The sequence below is a fragment of the Camponotus floridanus genome, unplaced genomic scaffold (genome assembly GCF_003227725.1).
Source record: "Camponotus floridanus strain SB8 unplaced genomic scaffold, Cflo_v7.5 scaffold104, whole genome shotgun sequence".
In the NCBI taxonomy this organism is placed as follows: domain Eukaryota; kingdom Metazoa; phylum Arthropoda; class Insecta; order Hymenoptera; family Formicidae; genus Camponotus; species Camponotus floridanus.
The window spans coordinates 336403-350025 of record NW_020229220.1 but is presented as its reverse complement, the minus strand read 5'-3'; the positions used below and the strand labels follow the sequence as shown (position 1 = coordinate 350025).

The 13623-nt window shown below is 36.2% G+C and overlaps 1 protein-coding gene across 1 annotated transcript; it reads right to left on the bottom strand.

Moving 5' to 3' along the window:
• Nucleotides 1-251: 251 nt before the first annotated feature.
• On the bottom strand, nt 252-2884 carry LOC105254697 (tubulin-specific chaperone C). Its single transcript, XM_011263532.3, has 2 exons — nt 2696-2884; nt 252-1552 (listed from the first exon to the last, which is right to left on the bottom strand). Exon 2 carries the CDS (start codon nt 1400-1402, stop codon nt 374-376), a length of 1029 nt encoding a protein of 342 aa, XP_011261834.1. The 5' UTR covers nt 1403-1552; nt 2696-2884; the 3' UTR covers nt 252-373.
• Between the last annotated feature and the right edge of the window lie 10739 nt (nt 2885-13623).

The following is a 13623-nucleotide window of genomic DNA, read 5'->3' as shown; positions in this document are numbered from 1 at the left end:
ATAGGATGAGAATTTAACAGAGAAGACAAAAATAGAAAATTGAAGAGCAATTGCAGTAACAAAAAAATTGGTGTTCCTGAGAGGATTTGGCCATTGTATATTATAAAATATAATTGCATATATCATATATATTGCACAAAGACTGAATGTATTACATTATAAGTATATAAAACATGCAACTTTTATCTCTTGAAAAAGTATAGCATGTGCACAATATATACATACACATAATTATTTATAATTTTTCTTTATAGATAAATCATGTTCGTGGATGTTTAGAAAAAAATTCAGTGCCTTAAAAATGTTTGAATTATAGATAATTATAAGTGATAATTATAAGTTATAAGTTTCTCTTTTTCTTATAAATGTTTATTTAATCCCACGTCTTCACTCGATGTTCTGGTTCAAGAATGGACCAATTTGGCGAATGTTTTTCACTGGACAGCCAATTGAAATCATCTATACAGTTCCAATTGTTAATCTTTGGATCAAGACCAGCTAGGTTAAAGTGGTTTGTTTGATCTTCATAAGACCAATTGTAAGGTGCTACATATATCTTTGTACAATCTTCTATAATTGCTCTACTTGTAACATGCAAATAAATGGTACAATCTGTCGATGAATGTAATCGCAATTGTTGACATGCAAAAGCGAATACGCATTCACTACAGTCGTGCGCAAACACAGAAGATGTCACTGGTCCTACTAATATAGTGCATTGTTTTAGGTTTACCATATGCAATGTACTGGGTGTACCATATATTCGTATAGTACACTTAATTAGATCGGAAAGTAGAATATCATTTTTATTTACATTCTCAGCATCCAATACCAGTTGCTCGTTCACCTTGCTTAGAAGCATACAAGCGTTATCTCCATATTTGCTTGATAATTTATTGTTTTGCTTTGATGAACCATTTACAATGCTTTCAGATATCTGGAGATCTTTTAAGCCATCTGTGATGTCGAGTCCCTTATCAGAAGGCTTCTTTACAATTCTACGATTTTTAAATCCAAACTTTTTCTTAGGCAAAAGTTTCATTTCTAATTCGGAAGCTTCATTCTCTAACATCTGCAAGTTTTCTTGTGCGCGTCTTATGTCATAAACTTTCAAAAATATTTTAGATTGCAATAAGTAATTCTTAAGTAATTGAATTTCTTTGTTGGATTTCTCGAAAATTCCTGGCAAAGCCGAGGATGATATACTGGGCGCATCATTTAGCATATCTTTAATCTTTTTGCAGGAGGAATAAAATGTATCTTTAAAATAATTGCTCTGCTCGGATTCCACGATAAGCGATTGCCGTTCTTCTTTCCGTCTTTCAATAATATTTTTTCTTTCACGGTCTCTCTTCGTAATGCGATCTGGCAAACTCCCTTCTATGAGTTCCGTAGAATCCATTTTAGCATATGAATGTTATTTTTCAATATTTGTGCTATCTTGAAGTTTTTTAGAATTTATATTCAATTTATTTTGGCTTGTAAATTCTTCAGATGGCTGTTTATATAATTTGAAAAGATTTTGTTTCTGCGATGAATGTGGTGGAAGATACTGAAATGATTTATTATTGCGATTATTAATAATACTGAAATGATTTATTATTGTGTTTATTAATTGTGATTATCATTATGATTGATTATTAATAGAAAGACTCCACAACTTTTTTATTAGAAATTTTAATTTGTTTAAAATATATATACAATCAAAGTGAGGCTTTTCGAAACTTTTTAAAAAGTAATAAATCTTTGAGCATTGATGTAATACAATATTTATAGTATATTACTCTCGATAAGGAAAATTATTTTTAATTGTAAAACTATGAAAATAAACTTTTTACTTTTAGTCAGATTCTAATCAATCAAAAATCAGTTAATAATTGAATGCAATTACACAAACTTTTTGCATCATATCTAGTACAATACTTTCAAGTTAGTGATTTTAAATAAAACTGAATAAACAAAATATTTTTAAAAAATCTGTCAATAAAAGTATGAAATATTATTGTAAGAGAAATATATAAAAAATTATTTTATTAATCAATAAAAAAAATAAATTATCCATTTCAAAACGTTTTTTTGCTATTTTATGTAAAGCATCTTTGAAACAAATAACTTATTGTAATTATAAAGCGTAAGATAGACAAAACATTAATTAATAACAATCACAATAAATACAATTATGTAATTAATATATCACAATGATAATGTGCAATCTTTATCTTAATTGTGATCTTTTATATAATAATTTAATAAGTAGTGATTGAAACTTTATGTGATCAAATTTGTTTAAATTAATTAAGACACTGAAACATTCTATCAGATTCTTATTTTAGAATTTTTATACATCTTCAGATGCTGACTTAGAAGAAAATGAAATTTTCTATGGTTATGGATAGGTTAATATCATTCCTATCATTGAAAAGTTGCTTGATTGAAATAATTTTAGTACAATGCATTTATATATTATTAAAACTTTAGAAATATTTTTATAAAATATTTTAGAAATTTTAGAAACTTTAGAAATATTTTTTATAATATAAAAAAACTTTATAGGAATATTTTTATAATATAGATTTATATATAATTAAAAAAAATATGTGAACTTATATAAAAATAATAAAAAAACATCTATCAGTATTTGTTTTAGTATTTATACAATTTAGTAATTAAGTAATTATATAAATTTTTTAATTACCTTCACAATTTCTGATTCTTTGGGTGAAACAATTTGAAGCAGACCATATCCTACACCTACACCAAGAACTATTGATGCTGCAAATTTCAGGAACGCCATGAAGGTTTATTGTTCATTGCAATCTTGTCCAAGTTGCGTAATCAAATCTTCTCAATTGATTGCTGCCAGATAATTTTTCTCCAATTATATAATAACCCTCCAATATATTTGGGAAATATTGGTGCATATAATATCTGAAATCTATACGTTTTGCAAAGTTTAGAGATCAATATATCAATATACCAATTTAATTATGTATAAGTTGAGATAAAAGAGAAATAATTTTTTAAAACTAACTTCAAAATTATCCCTTGCAGTATCATTCATAGATTTGATTGTTACATTGGTACAATTTCATGTGGAAGAAAAATCTTATGATTTGGGACTGCGGGAAGACGCTCTGGATGCTTTGAAATATCATTTTATCTTTGTTCTACATTTCATGAGAATAAAGATAGAATGATGTTTCGGAGCATTCATAGTGCAATGTTGACCGTAACCTTGATATTATATTTATATACAGAATGTTTTGATAAAGATGGATAATTTTTTATGAATATATAAAGCAGATAAAAATATATATTCTTAATTATCTTAAATTTTTTTCTATATTTTTTATCATCATTTATTTTTATTGATTAAATATGTTTTTCTCGAAAAAGTTAGTTCTGATGAAATAAAGCATGAATGCACTTTTTTTTTAAAAAAACATATAGAGAATCTAAAAACATATTTAAAAATAAAAGATACCTACTAGTTTCAAAGTTTTTGTAATTAGAAGGCTTATAGATGGTTCACTCGTAGTACTCCAATTAATATTAAAAATCTATTACGCTATTTTAAATACCATTATTTAACATAAAAATAATTGTTATAAATTATTAAAATCTATAGTAATATAAGTTATAAAAGCAAAGCTTCTCAAATTTTATTATAAAAACAAATCTTGGTAGCATTTAAAAAATTTTCATAAGAACTTATTGAGTTATTTTTATCTCATGAGGTTATTTTTACCAGAGAGATAACTTATTTATAAAAACATCCTGTATATTTTATACATTTTTTATGTTAAGTATTACGTATAATAAAAGTGATTATAATATAATTTAATAGCCGTAAAGTAGAGTAACCTAGAAATTATAAATCTTGCAGTAGAGTGAGTAATTCACCTTGTGAGGTATTCATACGATGCCAGAGTCCGTATGATCCGAGTAACAATACACCCTCTAATATAAGAATTGCCTTGGCACTATTCTTGAATGTTAGCACAAAGTTTGATCTTGGTCGTTTTATGAGCATACTAGGTAGAAACGGAAGATTTCCTAAAATGGAAATCACATCAATGCCGCAAAATATATCTCGTATCAATGTGGAAAAGAGGAAGGAGTAAAGTGAGGAGCCGAGGAGTTGAATAATTGCAAGCATGCAAGTATCAGACCTACCAGCCAAAGGGTGCTTTCCATTTAACGACACAAGTCGACACAGGTGTCATTCTATGGCCGTGTTCCGAAATTGCTGTCAGTTTACTGCCAGCACTGAAAATATGGGTACTTTCCAATTCACGCATGATGCGCATGAAGTGACAGAAAATGTATAATATGCGTGACATGAACTATACATTTTAATGTACGTAATGTGCTATAAAATTTGCAATACTGGCAATAATTTCGGAACACGATCTATCTTTTTTCAGTGAATGACACAAAGAAAGGACGGAACAGTGAACCCTATACTGGAATGTGCACTGCCTTTGTTAAGGCTATAGTACACACTTTCCATTTGGTTACGGACGGCCAAATTGAGCAACGCGATTGATCGAAACCTTACTGTTATGCTATAGCCTTTGGGTGCTTTCCAATTGAGATATCCCTAGACACTTTTATGCACACGGCGACACAAGTCGCGTTCCAATTGCCGTAACTGCCGACACAACTTTACACATCCGTACTCAGCTCGAGGGCTACTAGTCAACTTGTGTAACCTTCTGTTTTCTAGGGACAAATGAAATATGCGGTTACAGACTGACGGCGATTATGTTGGCAATTTTCTTTTCGTTTTATCCTTTTTAATTAAAAGACAACCATTAAAGTACACCATACAAATACAAAAATGGACAATAAAAATATTAAAAGTATCATTGAAGTAAGTAATTCAAATTAATGAGTTTTTGTACAATTAATTTTTTTATTATATTTAATAAATAAAATAAAATTGTCTCTTTTGCATATTTGCAGGTTAGATATATTACTGATTAAATTTTCATTCATATTTATATATTAATATAATATGCATTTATATATTTTATTTATATATTATTTATATATTATATAATATTATGCATATATATACATCTATGTATGTTAATAACTTTGCTTCGAATTATTTACAGACTAATTACACAAATTTTACGTGTGCAACATGTTTTTCCCTTTTACCAAATGGAGAAGAATTGTATGAACATATTTGCTTTAAGGAAAAAACTATTTATTCGAATGAGGGCGTTATTTATTGTTTGAGTGATGATCAAGAAACTTTCATCGAATTTGATGCCTGTCTACACGCAATGGTCAATCCATTTTATATATCGATGCTATCACCCTCAGCATGGATTAAAAAATATCAAGATGGACATGGTTATGAAGAATCCTAACCCTCCACTCGAAAGTCGCACATTAACTTTGTTCCAATTGAGTCGTGCACATCGCTACACTTTGTGCCTTCCTGTGTATGTTTGTGTTAAGATGTGTTAAACAATTGGAAAGCACCCTTTGTGACGTCCCGCCATTTTAAAAATTACTAGATTTAGTTATTATTCACTTACCCATCTTGCTTCTTTAGTATAACCACGGAGTAAGAAGGAATATTCGATTTTATTAATTATAATCCGATTTTATTCATTATTCTTATTAATTTTAATTTTAATATACGCGTATATGAATTCTAACATTCAACATTTCCTTACCGTTTCTATTACACACGGTTATTTAATCTGCTAATTAACTATGTACTCCTTAATCAATATATAATAAGGACTTTTTATATATGTTAAATTTAAAATTTAGATTTAAATAAATGCGACCGAAATAGATAATTTAAGTAAATAAGGTATTTCAGGGAAATTATTGGATTAATTTTAAATGAATAACTTCCAAATTATTTCAACTCTTTGAAATGCTTTATTTAAACTCATTATGAATTTACAACCAGTGTAAATAATTTCCTTTATATGCTGTAATTTAAATTCGATTATTCTATCTAAATTGAGTTATATTTCTAAAATAAAGTGATCAAGGCTCTAATTAAACAAAATACAAATAGTTAAAAACGGGCGTATAGAGCTAGATAGAAGTGTATTAACAGAGTTTAATTATATCAAGAAAAATAAATTCGAATAAGTCTATGTCGACGGTGACATTACAATAATACCAGACAAGCTAAACATATGTACATTATTAAAGGCGAACGTAACATTTCGATCGATTTTTCGATCCTCTTCAGCGCAAACACATATAAGTGAATAAATTCGAATGAAATTAACGAAATATAAGTTAAACACTCAGAAATTAAGAAAATTAAAAAATTAAAAAATTAAAAAATATAGTCTATTCAATCATATCAACCGATGCCTAAGGTAACCAGCACGATCAAGCACGATTAGCCAATCAAAGCCAGTTGTGTCCAATTGTACTGTGTCTAATCGGAGGTGTCTCGTTCGTTCACCTTCCTTGCATTCACTACACTTCCTGAAACAAGATATCAAGAATTAAATAAATAACAATACGGTCAAGCACTGGCATGTTGCTGATAGTATTTCTTTTCTAATCAGCATAAAAATTGCAATAACTTATCATTTTATTCTGGCAAGCGTCAAGGTAATTATTAATTAAAATATATTATATAGCTCTCATCCGTTAAGTGTCGAGTGCCTCCTTCTCTTAGGATTTCTCCAGGCATCCTCTGTCATACCGGAGACTTCTGCACTCTCCTATTTTTACTCCAAAAAGGTTCATTACTAGTTTTAGCCGATCCCAGATTTCCATCGTCTCCGGGCATCCACTATCATGCCGGAGGCATCCAATTTCCTAAATTAATTCGTTAACCGGCGCTTCACGGAATATATAAACGAAATTTGAAATTATATAATCTACTGTTATCAACTCAAACGTCTTTCCTTATACAGGGATACAGAATCTTCTCGGTGCCGCCTGAAAACCCTCTTGTTCTTTCTCCCTTTTTCCGTCGCTTCCGGGCATCCTCTATCATGCCGGATGCATCCTAATTTCCTTGCCCTGATGCCGTTATCATAATGTTACTCCGCCTTAAAAGATCCGTCGTCTCCGGGCATCCTCTGTCATGCCGGAGACATCCATATCCTTGTAATTTATTGACGTTTCAGTGAACTAAAATCACAGTATATACAGTAGCGCAACTCCCTGTCGGCACCTTTGAAGTTTGTGTAGCATAAAATGAAATGCGCATGCGCAAAGTCAACGAGTATACCAGTACTGCCATCTGTACTTTTCTCTCACTTTCTCCTTTGATTTTCGCTCTCTCTCTTTCTCTTTCTTGGCGGTAAAATCACATCTGTGTTTAAATCACAGTTTAAATGCTCACTGATCTCAGTATTAAATGCCGGCATAAATATTTGTCAGCAACAATTACGCGAGTGAAATGAGAATACGTGATTAGAGGTGCAAATTAAGCGAGAAGTGGTGAAGTGGTGAAGTGGTGAAGTGAAAAAATTATTTGTGTGTAGAAGCTTTCCTGAAGAGGATAGTTAACCTATTTATTTATATAGGTTTTCAATTCTCTTGTTAGGAAATTTTTGCATCTTGATCTTAGCTTCTTTTTCAGGTGCTCCGGTTTGGTGATCCGGAAGGCCTAAGGGAAACATGGACAAGAAAATCAAACAATGGTGCGCAGTGCCAGGATGTATGAGTTTTATCAACTTAGAAAAACGGCACTTTTTTAGATTTCCAAAGGAATATGACAGGTATGATAATGTTTTAATTATTATTTATAAAATATGTAATTTAATTATATATATATGTATATTTTCATATTTTTAAAGTAAATAATATATACATATCATATACTTTTATATTTATGAATTTTCATTACACTTTACAAGTGGTTGAAATGGATAGAGGCATCAAAAAGAATGGATTTAAAATTGAAAGAGCCAAAGTACGCATACCAAAATTGTACACTATGCCACTTGCATTTTGAGGACAAGTGGCTTATAAAAAAGGCTGTCATTCGTTTACATCCAGATGCTGTACCTACCATATTTTTTGGTCCAGCTTTTCAAAAGGAGTAAGGTTTTATTTATATAATTTATATAATTTATAATTGTTTATTAATTGTTAAAATTAATTGTTATATTTATTAATTGTTAAATATTTTATTTTTAATAATAACATTATTTTGTTATATTATGATAACTGTATATATGTACACACACACACACACACACACACACACACACACACACACACACACACACACAGAAAGAGAGAGAGAGAGTATTATAATATATATTGCTTTTATAGAAATACAGAAATAGAAGGAAGGACAAAAGGAGCAAGTATTACAACATTGGAGAAGCAACAAGAAGCAACAAGAAATGAAATGGAAGAAGCGGAAAAGACACTAGCAGTACAAGAAAGAAGTAAAAGGTAATGATAATAAAAAACAATATTCTTGTTATTTCAAATGAAAATAACATAATGTAATAATCCAATTGCGTAAAATTTTTCAGTAATGTCCAAACAAAGGAAATGGACATCCAAACAGAAGATCAAATAGATGACAAAGATAAACAGTAAGTTTTAAGTTTTTCTTTATTATAAAATATTAGTTTTGCGACACACACACACACACACACACACACACACACACACACACACACACACACACACACACACACACACACACACACACACACACACACACACACACACACACACACACACACACACACACACACACACACACACACACACACACACACACACACACACACACACACACACACACACACACACACACACACACACACACACACACACACACAGACACACACACACACACACACACACACACACACACACACACACACACACACATATATATATAGGATTATATATATACATATACAGGGTGAGGCATCTAAAACAGGCCACCTGAATAACTCCGTTGGTAAGCCGAATATAAAAAAATTGTTCAGACAAAAATTGTATGGTTTCAAGGGGGACATATGATGGAGTCATTAGTTTAATCTTGAAGAGCCATCCGAAGATCACGTGAAGGTCAGCTCCAACTTTTTAAATGGGACACCTTATATGCTTTTGCATATTCTTGTAGCTCATCTCAAGAGCTTTCCAAAACACTACAATTATGTTAGTTTTCATTAAATACTTTCCAAGTTATGAGGCTCGAAATCATTTTCTAATTTTACATAAACCGTAAAATATTCATTTTTCGATTATTTTACCTTAATTTGCAATTAACAATTACATTTTTTTGTTCGAAGCAATTATGTGTTTTCTTTACACCAATTGATTCTTCTCATTATTTTGTACATAAAAGTATTAAGGTAAAATAATCGAAAAATGAATAGAATTGAAACCATACAACTTTTGTCTGAACAATTTTTTTGTATTCGGCTTACCAACGGAGTTATTCAAGTGGCCTGTTTTAGATGCCTCACCCTGTATATATTGCGACGTTTATTTCAATTGAGATTCAAAATGAATCGCGACACTCCTCGAGATGTTGGACGGGAGCGTGCGCGGGGGAGCGAAAACGCCGTCAAAAACAATAACAAAATTATTATACTCGCGTTCTGAGAAACAGGGATGGAGGACGTTCTCGCGCGAGCCGCGGCGGAGCGGAGACCGTATCGATATATCGAAAAGCTGGGCGCCAGATGCGGTCTCTCACGCATCAGTTTTCGCGAAAAGCCGAAAGACGTTAAAAGAAAACGATGGCCTGCTTCGCCACGGGCCGACTAGCTCGCCTAACGGTAGAGGGGAGGGGTTATTAGAGAAAGTTAATTGATTATGCGAGTCTTCGCGGAAATAATGGACGACAGACAAAACGACAATCGACAACCAAGCGAGACGAACACTTAAATAAGTTACGCGATTTGAACAAAAAAAGATAACAAGTTTATTACTAGAAAAATAACGTAACACTACGAGTGAATAATTAACAAATCAATAATAAGAGTTGGATCGGTTCTGAACAATGACTCAGCAAACAATAATAAGCGATAATTGAACTGAGATTAACAATTCCTTACAAAGATATTAGTTCGCAATTAACTTTCCGAAAGAAACGAGAACGAATCATACAACTAACAAAAAGAATGACGCTTCACGACAAATCCATCCGAAATACGAGAGCGAAAAATACAATATAATTAATCCTGGCACGAAAATTGCGACGGTATTCTGAGCGAGTATCTGCTCGAATCGACAACGATCATGATAGCGCTAATACTATCCGGTTATTTATCCGAGCCCGTTTTCATGGCCGGAGTTCGCAGGACAGAGCGAGGCTTTACGGAATAATAAGAATTTTCGGTACAAAAATATTCGCGGATATCATTAAAACGAGAGCATAATTTCTATAGCCAGATCTACAACTTATCGCAACGGAATCTTCCCCGCAATTTCCTAATTCGCGAAACAAATCGGCAGCTTAATAATTCGACAACATAAGTAATCGAAAATACGGAATAATTTCGCGAAGGCGGATAATGTATGCGATAGGCGAACGCTATTCTCAAACTGTTATAGCCGACGGCAAACGGAGAATTTTCTCCGCCGATATCTCGCCTCTTTCTTCCGCCCGAATCGCTCAATTTTAGTCTCAAGTCTCTGGCGATTATCTCGCACCACGATAAATTCGGTAGACGCTACCTATTATTTATTACGCGTCATTCGACAGCGTAACAAGCGCGACAAAGACGACACTATTCTGATATCCTTTATTACGCTCTTTTCGGCGGCATAATAAGCGCGACAAGGACGCAAATACTTTCACGCTCACTCTACAATGAAATATCACAAAAACGCTTACACGCACTCTTACAATTAACAACGACATACACGCAATCAGACATCCAAAAATCGCCCGGAGATACGTCCCGGGATTCTCAACGCGGCGACAACAGCGGTACGACAACCCGTGCGGTATTCGCTTTCACGATCCTTCGCGCACGCGGTCGATATTCGCCGGTCGATAGCTTCGCGTAAAGAACACCCGAAACCCGGAGAGAGACGAACGTTGCCTTATCAATTTATCGCCGACGTTACAATGGTCCTTCCTCGGTCGCTTGCCTCCGGTCGCCCGACAAATTCACGAAATATCACCGTCTCGGCAAACAGCTCGAGCGGTCGCGAAACACGAAAAAGATGGCGACGGCGACAGAACGGCCGACACGCGGACGAAATCGCGTACGTGGCTTATACGAAAAGAGGGGCAACCTCACCGACAACGCTTCCTCCCGTGGGGATGGTCCTCGGCTTCGTCCTCTGCTCGGTCTCTCAATATCAGCGACACACAAAAAGGGTCTCACGCGACAATCAAAACGATAGGACTCTATTAAGCAAGCGTCCGCACCAGAATGATCCTGGGATCTCGCGGCCCGGGGTCGATAGCGGCGTCAATGACCGCTTAGTGGGGTGCACAGCCCCGCGGCCAATCAGGATACGGCACGCGAGAGGTCCTAGCGCCTCGCGAGATCCGCGGCGCTTTTAGCGCTTCGCGCGCAATTAATTCAATTTGAATTATAGATTTGTTGCTGCGGGCCCCGGTACTAGGGCCCGTTGGAGGCTCCGCTGTCGTTTGTCCTCCTCGGAGGGTAGCGTCGATCGGACTTCCGTCTTCCTTCCTGGGACGCGGGTAAATTCCCCTGGTATCGTCCTCTCAAGCGCTATTATCTCCTCCGTTCGCTGTCATTAAGCGTCTTGCTGCTATCTTCCTTGCTGTGCTTCCGGTCCGCTGGATCTTTTCCGGCGAGGTGCCCGTTGTCGTTTTTGACAAACAAACAAAATGCGAGATAATTAATAAAAGGTCCTAATAAACTATCGATAGCGCTCGTCTCTCCGGGGATTTTTAGCTAACGCTCTCTCGAGGTTGATTCTGGCGCGGCTGCTTGGCCTGCGCCCCGTAAAATCTCGGGGCGGATGGACGCTCTAAAGGACGGCAACGTCACAATATATATATATATATATATATATATATATATATATATATATATATATATTGTGACGTTGCCGTCACGACGGACGTCCATCCCCTCAAAAAGATCGCGTGTCGTGGGCCGAGCGACCGCGCCGGTCGAGATATCGAGAGCCCCGCCGTGTTTACAGAGAGGCGAGAGCGTTGTAATCAACCGTTTTTCGTAGTTAGTAATCCTATTTGTCTAAATTATTGTTCGAGAATAATAAATCATCGCTGGCAATAAAGAAGATCAACAGAAGCTGGTGAAAGTAGCAACATCGCCGAATCATCATGGACCAAAACACAGCCAACGGGAAAACAAGGGTCGGCGATATTCGACCAAAATCGAGCAACTTCGGTCCACGGGCCCAGCATCACAGGGCCGGCCGACTATCACGGGCGCCAATGGCACCCCGTAAGAGGTCATAATCTCTGCAAAAAGATCCGGGAACCTCGCCATCCTCCACCGGCCAACGGCGGAGGCAGCAACAATCGGCAGGCACAAAAAATTCAGAGACAACCGGCGCCGAGGAACTCCAAGGAGCGGCGGACCAGCGGAGGCGCAGGACCGCGGGCGCGCGGTGCGCCCTTGCGCCACGCGCGAAAATCAGAGCGCGCGAGAACGGGCCTAGCACCCCTCTTGATGGGGTAAGGGGCAGTTATCGGGGAATAAATACGGCGATTCCCAGAGATCTGCAGCTTTAGCTTTTCGAGTTTCGAGATTTAATCTCTGTCTTCGGGAATTGTGCGAGCGCTTGGCAAGTGAAGCGACGATTGGAAGAAGACGACACGTGGAGAACAGCGGTGAGGTCGCCCAGCTATCTTCGCGAAGTAATTGTCGAAACATTGTACGCCCACCGATACGGTTCGCGGGTTGACCCCTCTGGCCGGTCGCGTTTAGTGTTCGGAATAAAAGAATTAGCGGTAGAGTAAGGAGTTTTGAAGCGGCCGCAGTCAAGGGGGCGACAAAGAACCGTCGATCGGTCTCACCCGATATATTCGCTCGCCTCTCCGTGATTTGAGGGTCGCGCGTTGGGGTCCGCGGGAATTATCTTTTAAATTCATAGCTATCGCCGATCGGAGTGCGCGACTCCGATCGACCGGGAGTGCGGTCGATCACCCTCCTACGGCGGAAGTATCCCGTCTCGACTGCAAAATTCGGACCAAGTGTGCGAACGCGAACGTAGCCACCCCCGCCGAGGGCCGAGCTCCGGTAAGTACCTTGGAAAGGGTTACTGCGGGCCGTAAATTATCTGGCGACAAGGGGCCTCGATTCTCGACCATCTCTTTCCGTGCGTCCCGTTTTGCCCTTCAAAGTCCGCCGTTCGCGGACGCGCGTAAACTCAGCTGTCGAGGGCAAGCTGTCTACACCCGCCGTGCCGGGGGTGCACCGGCGGGAACGCCTTGTAATTTCGATATATAAATTCGGCAGACACTATTGCCGTCCGTTTAACCGATTAAATAATCTTGGCGTTATCTCCGTTCACTGCAATTACATGTGTTAAAGTACGTGTTTATTTCCGTATTCGACTATTGTACGCTATTCTATTTCTGTCTATTCTCCTGACTCGCGATAGCCCGCGCTTTATTCTGTTCTCCGAAATCGTAATCGCTCGCGCCCTTCTTTTTATTCTCCGTAATTGCATGAGCTCGCG